This window comes from Microdochium trichocladiopsis (assembly GCF_020744255.1).
Source record: "Microdochium trichocladiopsis strain MPI-CAGE-CH-0230 chromosome Unknown B0I36scaffold_4, whole genome shotgun sequence".
In the NCBI taxonomy this organism is placed as follows: Eukaryota; Fungi; Ascomycota; class Sordariomycetes; order Xylariales; family Microdochiaceae; genus Microdochium; species Microdochium trichocladiopsis.
In genome coordinates, this window is record NW_025763547.1 from 2,607,235 (window position 1) to 2,624,431 (window position 17,197).

General features: G+C 57.2%; 5 protein-coding genes across 5 annotated transcripts; 1 reads left to right on the forward strand and 4 right to left on the reverse strand.

Moving 5' to 3' along the window:
• The first annotated feature begins 473 nt into the window (after positions 1–473).
• Positions 474–2,996, forward strand: B0I36DRAFT_321326 (uncharacterized protein). Its single transcript, XM_046153683.1, has one exon. It carries the CDS (start codon positions 699–701, stop codon positions 2,667–2,669), a length of 1,971 nt encoding a protein of 656 aa, XP_046014216.1. The 5' UTR covers positions 474–698; the 3' UTR covers positions 2,670–2,996.
• Positions 2,997–3,238: 242 nt separating this feature from the next.
• B0I36DRAFT_321327 (uncharacterized protein) lies at positions 3,239–5,555 on the reverse strand. Its single transcript, XM_046153684.1, has one exon. It carries the CDS (start codon positions 5,231–5,233, stop codon positions 3,497–3,499), a length of 1,737 nt encoding a protein of 578 aa, XP_046014217.1. The 5' UTR covers positions 5,234–5,555; the 3' UTR covers positions 3,239–3,496.
• Positions 5,556–7,487: 1,932 nt separating this feature from the next.
• Positions 7,488–8,647, reverse strand: B0I36DRAFT_362060 (uncharacterized protein; the record flags this gene model as incomplete). The annotated part of the gene is made up of 2 exons (XM_046158588.1): positions 7,488–7,522; positions 7,666–8,647. The coding sequence occupies 2 exons, from the start codon at positions 8,645–8,647 to the stop codon at positions 7,488–7,490; spliced, it is 1,017 nt and encodes a 338-aa protein (XP_046014218.1).
• A 1,032-nt stretch (positions 8,648–9,679) lies between these two features.
• Positions 9,680–10,949, reverse strand: B0I36DRAFT_321332 (uncharacterized protein). Its single transcript, XM_046153685.1, has one exon. The coding sequence runs from the start codon at positions 10,839–10,841 to the stop codon at positions 9,912–9,914; it is 930 nt and encodes a 309-aa protein (XP_046014219.1). The 5' UTR covers positions 10,842–10,949; the 3' UTR covers positions 9,680–9,911.
• A 1,982-nt stretch (positions 10,950–12,931) lies between these two features.
• On the reverse strand, positions 12,932–15,754 carry B0I36DRAFT_108465 (Mechanosensitive ion channel-domain-containing protein). The gene is made up of 2 exons (XM_046147843.1): positions 14,616–15,754; positions 12,932–14,558 (listed from the first exon to the last, which is right to left on the reverse strand). Exons 1-2 carry the CDS (start codon positions 15,581–15,583, stop codon positions 13,013–13,015), a joined length of 2,514 nt encoding a protein of 837 aa, XP_046014220.1. The 5' UTR covers positions 15,584–15,754; the 3' UTR covers positions 12,932–13,012.
• Positions 15,755–17,197: the final 1,443 nt, after the last annotated feature.

The window sequence follows — 17,197 nt, forward strand, 5'->3', positions numbered from 1 at the left end:
ACGCTGCATCGCACACACATGCGGCTGAGATCGGCGCCGGGCCAGGGACACGGCCCCAGCCCAACTGAACTGACAGCGCACACCCGCGCCAGCCGACAGCGCTAGCTGGGGGGCTGTCTTTAGCAGTCGAACAGCTAGCTACAGGCCACTAATACTGTACTTGCTGCCCTGAGGCTCTCAAAACTTCCATGCATGCATGCGCCGTGATCAGACACCATCACACACAACCAGCAGCAGCAGCAGCAAAACCCCTCGGGGTCCATCGCAGCAAGCACGGTGCAGACGTCATGGCCTGGCCCAAGGAGGCGGTTACTACGGTATGTTGCTGACAATGAATGGCACAGGACCAGACTTCTGAACAGGATGCCCCAGGATCACGTAAGCGCGAGGCTGGTGTCGACCCAAGCAAACAATTGAACCTTTCGGGTGCGAGCCATTGTGGACCTCGTCGTGCGCGGAACAAGCAAGCTCAGAGCAGAGCTCTCGACAACCTGGAAGCTTGCAGCTAGCGCCAAGATTTCCAGAGCTTCAGTTCCAGAGCTTCAGCGCCGCCGCAACCACACACCACACCTCCGCTCCTCGCACACACGGAGGCCATCACCGCCCGCTTCCTTCCTCGCGCCGCGCGCGCCCTCCCCAACCCAAGCCGCGGCTCTCGAGCGGCCCGTCTTACCTCGTGCCAGCCTGCACCCCGCACAATGCCTCCGCGGCTGTCCCCACGGCCCTTCGCCAGGTCAAAGGCCCTCGTCCGCCAGCTGCCGACCGACTCGCCCTCAAAGCCTTCCGTCTGTCTCTTTTGCTCGATATCGGCAACGCCCACACCATTCAGTCGCCAGCCGAAACAGAAGCGGCCAATTCATGGTCCGGCCAGCTCGACCGCTGCCGCCGCTGCTGCCGCCGTCAGCGCCGCCTCTCCCGGCCCAGATGCCGCCACGCCCTCGACGGATCCCCGCCGTGACCTTCAGGATGCGCTGCTCGAGCTACAGAAGCATGCTGCCAACTACGTCAACCTCTCTCGCGTCCAGCTTGCTGTCAATGGCTTGCGCCAGGCGCCTGGCGACGAAGCCATCCGCGTCGCCGTCCTTGGCATGAGCAGTGCTTCCGAGTCTGCGGCAACGACAAAGACAGTGGCGAGGCTATTGCTCGCAGACCCCCTCAAGGACCGGGAGGCTTGGGAAGACGAGATAGACCAGCACAATCTCTCCCAACCAATGCTCATCCGGGTCGGCCCAAAGCAGCCACAGGCGCCAGGCACAATCAGCATATCCCGGAACGACCTGCTCCACGAGGTGCATGTGTCGTCGGCTCTGTTCAATGGCCACAATCTCGAGCTCATGATCATGGAGAGCAATCCTCTCACACCCGGCCAGCAAAGTACCGCGGCCGTCAGTGAATTCGAGGAAAGCGTCCTCGTGCCGATAATAGACATCCCTACGTCCAGCACAGGCAGGTACACAGCAGTGACCACACCGGTACACGCAGCTATCGTGGTCGCCAATGGCATCATGGGTGCTGCATCGGTCGCTGCGCTCGCCTCTACCGGAACCGAGGATGTCATCATAGCTGCGGTCAACCTGCCTGACTACAAACCTTCAGCCGACCAGGCTTTGCCTTTCACACCCATAGACGCGGAGAGTGCGAGCCTGGCAGTGGATTTGATTCGCAAGGACATCGGCAAAGCCGTCGAGTACGAGCACTTGTGGTCCCAGAGCAACCTCTCGCAGCTCAATGACTGGCTGAAGAATAGTACCGGTGCGACAGAAGACGGCACCACCAAGGCTCCAGTTCGTAGCCTGATCGTCTCAATCCTAAGCAACGCCTCTGCGGCGCTGCAGTCAGAGGAGCTGCGCACGCTCAGCACTGTCCCCGGCAACAGCACCACTGGATCTGTAAACACAAAACTACAGCGCCAGCTTGACGACTGGGCGCAAGATGCCCACAAGGAGCTGCAAGACGAGTTAGACATGGCCTTTGCCAGCAGGAGGTGGCGCAAGCTCGGCTGGTGGAAGTTGTTCTGGCGCGTCGACGACGTTGCCCACCTGACCACAGACATACTCAACCAGCGCTTCCTTCCCAACGCTGAACGCAATGCCATCTTTCTCGCAGGTCGCATGACGGAAGCCGGCGCGCCCCTGAACCCTTCCCTTTTACCAGCAAGTCACGAGACTGGCGACAATGGCTCGTCAAAGCCTGAAGCAACAGCGCTCGCGACAGTGCGCCCATCCTGGCCGCTCAACATCCCGGCTAGCCGCAACTACCTGCAGACCGAGACCATCCCAGCCCTGCAATCCCTCGCGCAGAAACTCGTGGTGCAGACCCTCAGCACGTCGTCGCTGACCGGCGCCCTCGGGGCGCTCGTGTACGTCGGCACGCTCACGACGTCCATCTACGAGGCCGGCGCGGTCGCCGCGCTCGGCGTCGTCTGGAGCCTGCGCCGCCTGCAGACAAAGTGGGAAGCTGCGCGCGACTTCTGGGAGGGCGAGGTCCGCGAGGAAGGCCGCAAGGCCGTGCGCGGCGTCGAGCGCGTCATGACCAGCGCTATCCGTGGCGGTGGCGGCAGCTCAAGTAGCGCACCCGGCGTCGGACAGCTCAGCGAGGACGAGACACAGCGGAGGAAGGCCAAGCTGCTCATCCAGAAGGCCCAGGACGCACTGGACAGGCTGAAGTAAAAAGAGAAACAAAAATGTCTGTCTGTACCGTTGCGCTCTTACACGAACTAGAGCTTGTACGAGAAGAGCCTGTGTTTTCAACATGTACAATTATGAGATAAGAAGAGGACCGAGAGAAACGAGGAGAAGAAGAAGCCAGGCTGAACATGCCGGCGAGGCTATGTACTATTTTACACACACATATACACACACCAACACACCTGCACAGAGCAAGAGAAAAAGCACTTGGGGCATGCAGTTTGTGCCCACCGCTTCAGGTTGACTTTTTCCTGGTTTGTGATAGTTATATATATGTGTGTACACAACTATATGCAACATCTAAGAACCCATCTAGACATCCTTTTGTCTGTATCCGAGGACTAATAGTCCGAGGACTAATGAGGGGGGCCATGGAGGATCTGGGCCATTGCACAGCCTTTGAGATGGGGGCAAGTCCTACTCTCGGCGCCATATGGTGCGAGCATCTTTTTGGTTTTGGGGCATTCGTTGATGACAAAACTCGGCTGCTTGGTATTGTAGCTTTTTCAGGTGCGCGCGAAGATACTCTTGTCGTATCCCATACGTGTAGAGCCGAATCAGATGGGATATGTGGTTATGACTTTGGCATCTAATTCTACAGTGCGCGGCAGAAAATGGTATCACGTTGTTCGAGTCTAAGGCGTTGCATACATCCAGCGCAAGATTATTATACCGACAGCTGGGCTTGTCCTTTGATTATATACACATAGATAGGAGTGTTGCGCAACGTAGCACAAAGGGATATTAAGCCTTTGAGCCATGCCAGAATTCAGAAATCGCTCCGTATTAGTGCGCAGTGACTTGATATTTTACCAATTATCACCCCATTCACCGCCAGAATAGTCGGCCTTGCTTTTCGACCAGGTCCTCTTGTGGGTTGAATTGGCTGGCGGCTGAGTGGCCGATCCCGCTCCTGATGCTGTTGTTGCCGCCTGTGGTGCAGGCAGGCCTTGCGGCAGAGGCAGGTTCTTCGCCGGCATTGGCGCTATGGATCCTGGCCCCTGACCTGGCTGAACAAATTGTCCATGCGGGTTTTGCTGTACCGCTTGCGCATACTGACCTTGCGAGACAGGCTGGCCTTGTGGAAACTGTTGCCATTGTGGAGGGTACGGCCCTTGCGGTAGCTGTTGCCCGTATGTAGGAATTTGCCCTTGCACGGGAACTGGACCACCAACCTGCGTAGTCGTCGGCAACGAAGGTGCATTCTGTGGTGCCCTGGTTCCGGAAGATGCATTCATCTGCAAGTGCGTCGCCGACGGTGGCTGCTGCATTGGCTGCTGTGTTGGCATGGCACCGGGCGGCATCGAACCTTGTATTGGTTTTGAATTTCGATGTTGAGGGTGTTGACCGGCTGGGTGTCCTGAAAACGTGCCGCTGCTCTGCCGAGCCGAAATGTTAGCAGGCACATGATTGCCAACTGGCTGCTCCTGCAGTGGAATGGATGAAGAAGCACCATGCGGAGCAGCTTGCATTGGAGCTGGCCCGGGATGCCCGTTTTTAGGAACCTGTGGAGTACCGGGACCAGGCTGTTGTTGATAAACTTGCTGTCGAAACTGGCCAGGCACCATCAACGGCTGGCCGGGGTTTTGCATCGGGCGTTGCATGCCACTTTGCTGATACACACTCATAGGAACATTGTTCTGTTGGCTCTGGCTTGGCTGCGTCGGTTTCTGGGCTTGTGGAATCTGAGGCATGGAAGCAGAGTGCTTCATTCCTAAAAGCGTAGGTTGACTTGGGGGCTGAGAGCTGCCTGTGCCAAGTGCTTGATTTTCAGGAACTGCCATCAAAGGGGGCTGTGGACGCATAGGCAGATTGTACATCTGAGCTGGTTGTAACTGGCCGAGATGTTGCGTCGACCCTTGCGGCTGCGGCTGCGGCTGAAAATATTGCTGAGGCCGAGGCGGCGTCGAAGCAGTTTGCATTGGCATATTCGTTGGAGCGCCTGTACGAGGAGGGATCACTGACGTCCCAGTCACGGGTCCGGGCGTCTTCTCCGATCCGGAGCTGAACATCTTTCTTGCCCACTTTTTCATACTCTTTCCTGCGTCCGTAATTGATGAGTTGGCCGGGGCCGCGCTGCCAGTGGAAGCCGTTGGCTGTTGAAACTGCTGTTGTGGCAAGACCTGATGTTGAGGCATCAAGCCACCCTGCATGGCTTGACCCTGTGCGTGTACTGGTTGCTGGCCCATAGGCATCATAGTCGCAACATGCTGCATGCCGGCTTGCGAAGAAGCCCCGCCAGGCTGTCCCATAAACCCTTGCTGCAATGCGCCTGTCCCATATCTAGGCTGATTTGGTGGGAAAGAGTCTCGCTGTGGTGATGTCAAAGTCTGGCTGGACTGGCTCGTTGCAGGATTTGGAGCGGACTGTTCGCTAGAGGACGGAGGAAGCGGTAGTGGAACTGGTGCGGAGCCGACCTGCGACGGGAGCGGCGTGACTTGCCCCGGCAACATGGGAAACGGCTTTGGCGCGGCTTGCTCGGCTTGAGATTGTGCCTCGGGCTGGCCGGCACCCTCTTGGGCCGAGGCTTCCTGTTGATGCTGCATTGCACTGTCTGGCAGAGGTTTTGACTCCACGCCTGAAATATTTTCCTCTGGGACTTGTACAAGAGGAGCATGGGCTACCTGGGGGACACTTGGTGGTGCCAGGTCATAGCTGTAAACGGTCTGGCCTGCTCCGTGCTGAAGTTGGGAGTCCTGGATTGGACCGTTGTCTTGGTGATGTCCCTGAGCGAGAGTACCGTCATTGGTTAATTTTTGCACAGCGTGTCCGGTTACAGCCAGATTTGAAGTCGATGTCGGCAATTGCTGATCTCCGGCATGACTGGCAGAAGTGCTCGCGGTCACGGTGGGAGCGCCTGGAATCTCTTGTGATAATGTCGGGGTTGTCACAGTGGAGGCTGCATTCGATTGTGGAACAGCATCAGAGTCTATAATGGTTGACTGTTGAGAATGGCTGATAGGTTGTGAAGATGGAAGCTGACCTTGCGGGGAATGTTGCAATGTTTGACCACCACGAGGTTGTTGCTGCTGCTGCATTGCAGCATATTGCGATGCATGCTCATGTGCAGTAGATGGCGCCGTGCTGTGTGACTTCTCATCATGCTCTAGAGATCCATGAGCTCGAGGCTCAACAGAGGTTTGTGCGGCACTGGATAAGGCCGTAGACTTTTCCGGTAGCTCGTGTGGCTGGACTTGCGTTCCTGCTTGAAAATCACCACCGGAAACACCTTGATGGGTCTGAGCTTGGGGGCTTCCAATGCTGTGGTGTGGTCCTACTTCTGTTGCTGTCTGCAAGTGATGCATCTCAGAAGACTTGTTGATTGCGACATTGTGATCCTGAAGTTCAGCCTCCTGTTTTGGGGAAGCATATTGAGCAGAGAACGAATCCATAAGAAGCGTGCCACGTGTAGATGCCTCTGGTGATTGCGCCCTGCCTCCGAGCATATGTTGCTCGCCTATTTGGTCTGGCGAACTAAGATGCTGTGGTGTAGTCAATTGCGCATCCACTGTGTTAGACTCCTGACGATTGGCGACTTGGGTTGCCGGCTGATGTGCGTTGCCAGACAAAGACTGTTGACGGCTCGGCACCGGGCTCGACAGGGGCGATACGAATGTGGCGTTTGGCCCACCGGGAACACTCAAGCTTGCCCGCTCAGGAGGTAGCTGCCCCGAGCCCAGACTTGACACGCTCTCGCTTACTTGGTGATGATGACCAGGCACGACAGGATCATGCCCGGGGCTGACGGCTGAGGCGGCTAGTGACGTGGTTGAGGGCCCAGTCGAATTGTTACGTGAAGAAGCACTGAAGTTGTCTTCCATGACAGACATGACTTCTGACAACAGGTCAATCGAATTTGTCCGGACTTGGCTGTTCCCCGTGCCAAAGACTTCGGCAGGCTTTGATTCCGGCGAGGAAGACTTGCTCCGTGTCAGACTTAGGGGTCTGACAGCTTCCATTGATATATCACGATCCGTGTTCGGCTGTTGCGAACTGCTCGTCTCTTGAATTATAGGAACGGAAATCGAGGATCGCGTATGGCTTGTTGTCTGAGCGCTGCTTTGGTCCGCGGGTACGTACGGCGGAGTAGAAGCCACGCTGTTATCAGAACTCAACTCCTGGGGGCCTGTATCTTCGTGAAATACCCGTACACCGAAAACCGCGCCGTCCTCTCTTGTAGAAAGCGGGCCGGCAGTAGGCAGATACGGTTCAGTGTCAAGTCTTCGTGGACCTGGAGGATGACTCAACCCCTCGGCGGCAGACACGCTCGGACTCGGCTGAGCGGCTTGTGCTTGCTGATTGAACACAGGCGAGCCCTGCAGGCCTCTCTGCGCAGCTACATAAGCAGGAAACGCACTGGTAGAACGCCCTGGTTGAGATGGCGACCCACGCCCTCCCAAATTGGAGTCTTGGCTCGGAGAGGATTGTACTCGGTATGATTCGTGGGCTGTTGGTGTGAGAACTGGCGGGTGAGCGCTGGACATGTTGTTGGTTGCCGAGCCGGAAGATATACTTTGGTGACGTGCAGCGGACCCTGGCAGACTGTGCGCCTGTGGTTGTTGAATCGTCATTCGAGATAGGTCCGGCACTTCTGGTAAGGAAACTCTCTTCTGCAGACCAGCAGGCTGTAGGATCTGTGGTATAGGTGACTTGAGCAGCATAGGGTCCGGAGGCGAAGCTAAGGCAGGGTCGAAGGGGGATTGGGAAGCTGAGGCTCCTGAAGCCCTGGGATCTTGCGGGGCGGTAAACAGTCCGACACTGGAGGCTGGTGGCTGGACAGGTATACTTGCATCACTAGAGCTACCGCGCATACGGCCGAGCTCGCTTTCTTGTGACTGCAACACAGATGGGCCTGTGAGTACCAAGGAAGATCGATTTCCACGCATTGCCCCATCATCTACGATGTTCTTATGCGGGCTCCAGGGTTGGAATTTTTGGGCTTCAATCTGAGCATCACTACGCTTCGGTGGCGACGTACTTCGCTGCTGAACAGCAACAGACGACGAGATCAACGGGCTTTGCTGAGGACTCTGGTGCATGGGCGGTGTCGAAACAGCGGAAGACTGTACCTGCGCTGGACTCTGGTGCCTTGACGGGGTCGAACCACCTGAGCTCTGTGGTTGCAGAGCAGGGTATGCAAACGATGCAGACACGAGGGGATACTCTGTAAGGGTCTGGACCGGGGGCGTAACCACGGGTAATGTGTTCGCTGGAGGGGTTGGCTCCTTCGCCTTGGATTCCGCCGGTTCTCTATGCGTCGGGAGTTCGACAGGACCGCTATGCTCCTGCTTCGTCTGCACCGGTGTCGGGATATGAGAGGTGCCGTCCATCTCGACCGGCGCAAGCTCCTCGGCACACTTGACTGTGTCTAGCGTGGGTAGCTCTGCCACGAAGCCGACTGGCTTCCAGGGATGCGCAGTGTCCTCGGGGAGCTCGGCGGCTAGCGTACGCGGATCTATCTGTGCTGGCGGGCCTGGCACCGGCGAGACCTGGCTGTGGATGGTAGACGGTGTTGGGCCTGGGCTTGGTGTTGGCGTTGCGCTCTTGGCTTTTAAGCTGCCAGCTCCGTCACGATCGTCGTCTTCCCCAACGGGGCTGATATCACCCCCAGGACCCAGATACATGAAGCTGCTCGGGTCAAAGTAGCCAGTGGCACTCATCTCCTCGTCCTCGGGTATCGTTTCGGACTTTTTCCGCCGGTTCGTCGTGGCTTTGACTGGGGAGAGCTCGCCTGGGTTTTCCGGGTCCGAGACAAGAGTGCTGCGCCGCCTAACTTGCTGCTCGCTGGCGAGCCAGGCCTCGGGCTCGAGAGGAACATCGTTTCCGCCATCGTCATACCACTCGGGAAACTCGTCTCCTTCCTTGGGAAATTGGTATTGCACAATTCCCGTTGACTTGTAGCGATAGAACCATCTCGAGCCGTCGTAGTCCGCCTCCCATCCTTCCGGGAGGGTGCTCATTGCGGGCGGCACGCCCGATCGAGCTTGAGATCGCAGGTGCGGGCGTCTTGTTTACTTCGAGTTCTGAATAGACCCGCGGTTGTATGGAGCCAGCTGTCGTGGACCGCCAGCGTCCGGCGGGTGAGGATGTGGCTGCTGGGCTGGTGCATACAAGATCCTCTATGCCACATCGATCAGGCGACTGGTCAAGGAAAGAGAGCAGTTGACCAGGCCAGACGGCATGGAGGCTGCCGGGCCTGTCTGCGTCGTTCGAGGGACTTTGGTGCCCCCTTAGAGCTGGCTGGTAAACGCTGTAGGGCTGGCGTGTGGAGAAGCGGAGGACCCCTTTTGTCGCGTGTTAGCGCATACTAGCCGGGTGTAGTGAAGGCTCGCAGGGTGGACAAACAGCTGCTTCGCTCGCGCTCAGGGCGGAGAGGGACAGCAATTGCTGCGACGCTGGAAAAAGAGGCAGCTCAGAGTTGGAAGCAGCAGCAGAAGCAGCGGAGACAGCCCACGGGCGGGAAGGGGCATCAGTGTGTGTAAGTGGCGTAATCAAGCAAGGCCGAGCGGCTGAATCGACGGCCGCGTCGTGATGAGCACTTGCAGGCGGGGGGCTTGCCAGAGCTGGGGATTGATGGACATGGACCCTGGCCAGGCCGAGCACAGCTGCTGCTATATTCGTGCTTGGCCCCTGCGCCTGCCAATCACAGCGAGTGTTTCCGCCCGGGACGTGGTGGAGCTGTGGCCTAATGCGAAAGCAGGGCATCTCTGATGGCACCGTTTCGTGCCGGGGTGCAGTCTTTATTGTCTCCAGACTCCGTCCGATTGAGGGGGAAGCTCTGAGCTGGCAGCTTATGACAGCTTTGTGCATGTCCAGTACCCCTTGGGGAGAGGATGCCGCTAGATGAGGTCACGCGTGCCAGCCTTGCACACCGTTACGGGTCCAAGTCGGCCAGGGTACACGTTCCGAAGCCCCACGCTAGCGACCGACGACAACGCCTGGCGCCTTTGGTTTGCAGCTCTCCCTGGGATGGTTTCCAGCATCAAACAATGGCCTCACCGACCTCGCCTTTGTTTCGAACCTGTGGTTTGAATCAAGTCAATGGCCCTTTCATCTGCTTCCCACGTAGGCCCCGGGGGTTTTACGCCGAAAATAGTGGTGACCAACGGTGGAAACTTCAATTCTTCTATCTTACGCGGTCAGGAAGCCGAGCGCTCTGATGCTCGATCCTTTACTCTAGCTGCCAAATAGTGTAACGGCCACTCGGCAAAGATCGATCGAGGGCTAATGAGTCCCGTTCACCCGCGTGCCATCTTCTTGCAAAAAACCATTCAATACTGCTTTCTGTGTAGTCTTCGACGGGTTTGCGGCCCTTGCAGGATCACGCCCAGTGGCGGTATCGGTTCCATTCGTCACCCCATCTGATGGGCGAGGGGAACTCGCGCCGCGTGCTGCGTCTTGTTTCGCCTGGGCTCTCTCCCGGTCGCGCGCGTCTTCCTCGATCCACGCTGGCAACTCCCGAATGGCCTTGGCAGCCGATTCGCTGTGCATGAGCAGGTACCCTTGTAGTTTTGCTGGGGTGAACCGCCCTTCTGGCACCATGGCCGCAAACTCGCGAGCTTGCTCTGCCAGGACCTCCTGCCTCGCTAGTGATGCTTCAACTTCGCTCAGTAGTATCTCGTCGCCTAGCTCCTGGGACTTTTCCCTGCTGCGCATCGTCTCCGAGATGCTTCCATCGTCCTCCGTAGGGGGACTGTCCTTGTCAGTTCCCGCAGACTTCTCAACATCGTCAGCCGGAGTCTCGGGCTCAAACATGCGCAGAAACATGGCCTCTATCGCCGGCCGCTTCATGTGCCCAAGGTAGTATCTGCGGTCGACCCGGCCAGGCCTCAGGAGCGCTTCGTCCAGACCATCGGGATCATTTGACGTCATGAGGACGATCCGGCCCTCCTGGGAGGCCACGCCATCCAGCACATTGAGCAGTCCCGAGAGTGTGCAATTGCCACGCGAGCCGCCCGTCGCATTTCCATGAGGATGCGGCATCATCCTGCCAAGAGGCCTTTGTTCGCTCTTCCCCTGCTCATCGCTGCCCTGGTCAGAGACGGCCTCCCTTCTCATCCCCACGGCATCGATGTCCTCGAGGAGCACAATGCAGCGGAGCGGCAGGGCATTGAACATGCTGCTCAGGGCTGTGTCCCCAATGACTGCAGACATGCTCAGCACGTAGAGGTCAAGCTTGAACTGGCCTGCAAGCGCGAGCGAGAGCGAAGTCTTGCCCGTCCCGGGGGGCCCGTGAAGTAGATAACCCCGCCTGTACGGTATGCCACGTCTTCGGTAGTACTCCCGCGTGGCCGCCTTGCCGTAGTGCCGTATGTCCGCCAGGATGTCCAGCTTGACGGCATCCTCGAGGTACAAGGTGTCCATTGGCCGGACAGCCTTTTGGCAGGTCAGGTCCCAGCCGGTACCACGCTCGCCGCACGACCGCACAGTGACGGAGAACTTGGCGAGCGTGCGACTGTGTGCGCGGCACTGCTCGAGGAACGCCTTGATAGGGTCCGGGGACCGGCCAAGACACATGATGGAGAGCATCTCCTCGCTCTTGCCCGACGTGCTCACGACCATGCTCGACATCCCCAGCTCAAAGCCTGGTAGTGTCGCGCCGGCCGACCGCGAAGACCTCGTGACGGCAAACAGGTTCTTCTCGTGGAAGAACCAGGTCGTGCCATAGGCCGGTAGGTACTGGATGCTCCCGCCGCGTTTTCGGATCCTCGCGCCCTGCGGCGGCGGCCGCTGCATGGGAGCATCCGGGCTGGCACGAGTCGACTTTGCGCTGAGCAGGCGAGTCTTCTGGTCCTTGAGGACATGATCGGCCAGCCAGCGGAGGACCTGCTCATGAAGCTCGTCGGGCGCGGTGACCGTCACGCAGGCCGTGAAGAACTGGTGCACCCAGTACGCGCACTGTCTCGTCAGCGCGTAGCCGTACCTGATGGCCCCGACGCTGAAGCTGAGAATCGTGAGTGCCGCCGAGACCCGGTTGATGTCAAAGTCAAAGTTGCCGCTGAGCATGTCCCGGATGAACGCCAGGCCGCCGTGCTGCAAGCTGGGGAGCACGCTAGCACCAGCCGCCGCTCCGCTGGCGTGGAAGAGGCGTGTCATTCTTGTTTTATGTTGAAGATGATGGGAAGTGACTGACAGCTGGAAAGAATGGAGAAACCGCCTAACTCGAGCCTTGCACAGTGAATTGGGATTGTGAGGTCAATTATCCGAAATTGCCCATGTTCACTCTGAACGAAGTGCTTCTTAAGGCGGCTATCTCCAAATCAAAAAAACAAAAAAAAACGAACGCCTTGTCGTCGGGAATTCTGGCCTGAACACAAGGTCGTGGTGATTAAAGGGAGAATGGGGTGCCGCCGGCAGTGAACTTGATGTGGACGTTAGAGCGTGGGGGCCGGACTGCTGCCTTGTGTCGGGGGGCGAATATCTGCCGTTAGCATCCTCTCCGCCACAGCTCCAGGCAAGAACGGCGCAACGATAGCCCCAATCTCTTGGCCGAAAGCATCTGCTGACAGGCTGTGGCTGTGACGGTGTCCAGCAGTTACATGCAGTGTGAGTGGATGAATTGAAATGCAGGGTTGTCTGTGTACGCTCGGGTGATGACAGCATTCATCCCGTACACAATCATTGGCCTCGCAGTCTTACTGAGCCAGCACTGCAAAAGCCAGAACCCGTGGTGTCGTGCATTTGCCCTAGAAGGCGCAGAAGTTTTCCCAAAAGAGACCAAGGGAGATGGATGGGCCACGAAGAAACACCAGGCCGACAAAGCAGAAAAATTGATGTATGGATTAGGATCGCCATATCTTGTCCAGGATCTGGAGCGCGCCGCGCGGCAAGGGCAGGCATGTCGTGAAATTAAGCAGCATCCGTCTCCACATCACGCTTGCATGACATGACCCTTTTAAGAGCCGCAAAAGGGAGCCGCAGTCTGGCAGGGCCGTTTCAGCCTGCACGAGCCATTATAGTCAAGTTACACGAAAATGGTTGTTGCGATTCAAAGTGCTTATTCGTATTTCAGGCTTGATTGGAACGACGGTGTCATGCACACAAGCAGCCATATATTCTCACCATAAGTTTGAGATACTTCATCTATTTTTGACTGTCTCGCCTCTACTGTATCCGGTCTTGAATTTTCTAAACAAGCCAATCGCTCACAAAAGATATTTTTAGTACGAAAGTCATCCGCTTGTCGCGTGTCATTCGGGTCCATCCCGCTCTAGAACAGTTATTAAATGAAAATAAAGGAGAAAGTGAGGATAATGTGTGGCGTTTTGCCCAGCCGATATCAGGCTCGCCCGAGTGTGCTCCATGCATTCAGACGGAGACATCGGCTAGACCATACTGTTCTGATCACGCTCGTGACTCTGGCGAACTGTGTCTCTGCGTCTGAAGAAATTGGAGGTGTTGCTGGCATTGCCGTGGCTTTGCTGTGTGCCGCGGCTTGACATGCGATCTAGGTGTAGAGCGCTCGCGTTTGGTGTTGGACTTTCCTCAGTGATCCGCGGAGGCATGTGCTGGTACCTGGCCGTGCTCTGCCTGCGGGCAACGTAGACGTCCTGGTACATGTCACCTGTATCGGATGCAGTGGTGCTACCGGCTCGACGGCGGGTAGCAGCAAGCATGGATGGGTCAACAGTGTTGTTCTGCTGCTGCTCCTCATATGTGGGAGGTTGGATGTTGGACTGGTAAACAGGGTAGTCTCGGCCAGAGATCTGTATTTGCTGGCGAGGTTGTTCAATACCCAGATCAACCATCTGGTTCATGAGCTCAATCGCGAATTTGTTGTGTCGCGTCAGGCGGAGAAGCTCGTTCTGGTAGCTTGTCTTGTGGAAGCAAATAAAGTTGACTCTCATCCTCAAGGCATCCTCGAAGTTCCGAACCTCGGTGATAATCTTGCTTGTGTAGTCGCGCTTGTTGTCAAGAACGAACTCTGTCATGCGCGCCTCGAGCTCCTTAATCACGCTGGACGGAGTGCCGTACTTCATAGTCAGCTCAAACACATCAGCAAGAGCTCCACTGCGGCGGTGGTTGAGAATAAACAGCGTGTTGAGCAGTGAGTTGGGAGCCTGCACAATGTGTCCTTCCATCTTCTTGAACTCGGTGTAAAGAAGGGAGATCTCGGTGATGTAGTAATCATCTCCTCTGCCCAAGGCACCTGTGTTGCCGTAGACTGTGATGCGGTCACCAACATCAAACGGATGCTTGACGAAGACGAAGATAATGGACTGCAGGAACTCTTGCGCTGTGGCTTGCAACACCCAGGCGAGACCGAGCACAGCCGTGCCAAGGGATGCAAGAGCAGCAGCAGCAGAAGCTGAGACGATCGAAATCAAGACGATGACCGCAATGATGAAGATGATGACGAAGAAGACGCGGTCAAGCTTGCGGACGACGCTGTCCAGGTCCTTGAGAGAGGCGGCGATCGCTTTCTTCTCGCGATGCACCTCATCGCAAAAGGCCTCGAGCTCTTCCATCGAGACGTCGCCATTAAGATCGCGATCAAAGATGGAGAACGCCGCCTCCGCATCCTCATCGGAGGGGAAAGCCGGTCGAAGGTCATGAGGCCGCAGGAGCGCCTCCTCGTCAGGAGCGTAGGTACGGAATAGTCGTCGTGCCAGGACCTGAGCAGATTGGGTCGACCGCAGCAACTCGGTAACTACCTTTCGTGGGTGGTTGCTGAGCTTGACCTTGCGTCCAGTAAAGTCTCCTGCCATGCGTTTGGCAGCGTCTCCTACAATGGCCGCAGTCTCACGGGCATTGTTTTGGATCGCAGCCATGGGCGTCCAAGCTCCAGAAGCAGTCGCGCCATCCGTATGCATGACGGAAGCTTCCGAGACGAGGCGATCCTTGGAGTGCTCATACAGGTGAACGAGATATCTAGCACGAGTTAGTAAACGAAGTAAGCGCTCAAGCTTCGTTCCACAGGAAACTTACGCAATACTCTGCTTGTTCTCCTCAATGCGAGTCATATACGTGCGTGTGTGGAATGACATGGCAATCCACTGGATGATGATCTTTTCCACAAAGTTCATGACTGAAAGAACGAAGATGGAAATAATGACCTTGTTCACAGTGTTCATCCATTCGACCTCCGGGAAGGGGTTCCCGGGGCTCTCCTCTTCGGAGGCAGGCACTTTGTGGTTGTTGAAGGTGGGCCAGAAGGAGATCAACACTGCGAGCATCCACAAGAAGAGGGCGAAGTGAAGCTCAATCTGGCGACCCATGTCCTTCCACTGATTCGATGATCCAGCCCCAAATGCCAAAGCAAAGCCCTTCAGGACAAATGGGAGGATCGAGGTGAAGATACGTGCAGCCCAGAGAGAGAGCCACACGACCTCCAACCATATGCCAAACCACAGCAGAGGAACACCGCCAGGACCCCCGATGACAGTTTGCTTGTCGTCGTCCTGGAAATATCCAAGAAGCACAGGGACGAGTAGGATACCCGCCACTGGCAAGCAGTAGAAGAAGTAGCGAACAAATCGAGGAAGGCCTTTGACTCCATCCACGATCTTGTGGGCACGGTTGTCTGCTTCGACTGGAATGGCCACGGCAGTCGGCGCTGCGGGTTGATTGAAGACGTCCTCTTCTGGCTGACCGCTGCGGACTCTAGACACAGAACGGCGCAACTCGCTGCCCTCCTGTTCGCTCACAGCACGCTCGGCTTGAAGGAGCATGAGGTCGTCATTGAGGCGGGTGGCTTGCTCCCTGGTGTGGTCTCGGTTCGGAGACAGGAATGAGTTGGCAGGAAAACGGTCTGGATGGGTCGGGATCTGGAGCAGATGGTTGTGTCGCTCATTGTGAGGAGGGAACTTCTCGAGGTCGCTCTCTGACACTGTGGCGGCGTGAGTGAGGGTCGGAGACCCGCCGCCCTTCTCCTCCGTTTGCTCGGGCGTGGACATGATGGAAGCACGCTCGGTTGCTGCTTGTCCGAGAAGTTCAGAAAGTGCTGAAGCGTCTGGCAGCCTCTAGCGTAGACGACGGCAGATCATGTATCAGACACCGCAGTGTGAACCGTGAAAGCTGTAATGACTGGGTGGTGGACCGGTAGACACTCGCGACCGGCGCGAAACGATGATATGCAAGGGTCGAGAGAAAAGCGAGGGTGAGGGCAGTGGTTGCTGATCCCGAAATGAGTCGACACGGTGAGATGTGGTATCAAAAGATGGGACAGAGGTGTAGAGGGTGGGAAATAGCTTAATTGTGCCGATCCGTGAGAGCAACCCTCAGGGGCGTCCGAGATATATGGGAGCTGGACGCACAGGGACTACAGGGAGGCTGTCGAGACCGCTGGAAATGTGGGAAATATGGAGTTTGTCGAGCAGCACGGGTGTGATGGTGGGCTGCCCTGCAGGTGGGACGTGCGAGCCGGAGCGCCGTGACGCCAATGGGCAGGCGTCGATTGAGCAGAGGGATGGATCGCAATGCAGCCGCGTCTACGATCGGCGGCTTGTCCTGCTGTTTCGAAACCAGGCCCAGTTATCAGAGTGGTTCCGATGCCACAGCTGGCCGGGGACGAGACGGAACTGGCTGCCCTCTCAGGACCTGTCCACGACGGGTTGCCAACCGTTGAGGCGGGCGGCGACTATGCAGCAAAGACGGCGCTGGTGGCAAGGAACATTGACACGTCAAGGCCAATGATAATGTGATTTCCCTGAATCCCCCGAGGTTTCGAGTCTGCCTCTGGACAACCTTTTCAAGAACCTGTAGGACCGTGGTCACGCAATGGCGGCGGCAAGCGGGCCCGGGTGGCTTGCAGGGCTTGAGATAATGGGCGGCGGGGCCGGCGTGGCTCGACGGAAGGAGACGTCAAGGCAGGTGTGGATATAGAGAGGCCCCTGATGATGCTTGTGACGGGAATTCTGCCAGGCGGTCCAGGGAGAAGAGATGGTGGTGCGCGTCCAAGGACAAGTCCAGAGGGAAAGGTGCTGCTCTCAGCTCTGAACAGCCTGCTTGGGTCGAATCATGTCGCCTCCGGCTTGAAAAATTTGATAGCCAAGGGTGCAAGTCGGTTGGGTGCAACACACTCACCCACCCACCCACCACGCGCGACTGCCGCTGACCAGATCTGTCTAGCTCCAAAGTAGTTGTAGTTTAGTAGCAGCCCTACTTGACGCAGCAGACTCAAGGCTTTGCCCTCTGCGCGAGACACCGACACCAAACTCAAGACTCGTTAGTCCAGCTCCAGTCCCTATTAAGTCGCCCACTGTGCTCATGACGACGAACCACATCATGGCCCCCGGCCCGAGCCACTGGCCTTAATTAGCTGGCAGTATCCGCTGCTCTCCGCCTGTCTGGAACTTCGTGAGGATCAGATCGAGAAATGCCCCTCGCGAATGACGCTGGCGGCACCGCCCTAGGGTGCCCGCAGCGCAGCAGCAAGTGTCGCGCAGCATTATCGCCAGCGGCCAGGGGGGGAGGGGGCCCACAGGTGACGACGCCAGTGCAGATTGGCGCACGCCGGTAAGCCACAATGCAGGGGCGCCCATGGGTTCGTGTCCCACTGTCTCGGACGG

Excerpts from the sequence above, each read along its gene's own strand:
- B0I36DRAFT_321326 (XM_046153683.1), top strand. The coding sequence starts at position 699 with ATGCCTCCGCGGCTGTCCCCACGGCCCTTCGCCAGGTCAAAGGCCCTC.
- B0I36DRAFT_321327 (XM_046153684.1), bottom strand. The coding sequence starts at position 5,233 with ATGCAGCATCAACAGGAAGCCTCGGCCCAAGAGGGTGCCGGCCAGCCC.
- B0I36DRAFT_321332 (XM_046153685.1), bottom strand. The coding sequence starts at position 10,841 with ATGTCTGCAGTCATTGGGGACACAGCCCTGAGCAGCATGTTCAATGCC.
- B0I36DRAFT_108465 (XM_046147843.1), bottom strand. The coding sequence starts at position 15,583 with ATGTCCACGCCCGAGCAAACGGAGGAGAAGGGCGGCGGGTCTCCGACC. Across the intron at positions 14,559-14,615 it reads GAGAACAAGCAGAGTATTGC|ATATCTCGTTCACCTGTATG; the intron begins GTAAGTTTCCTG and ends AACTCGTGCTAG.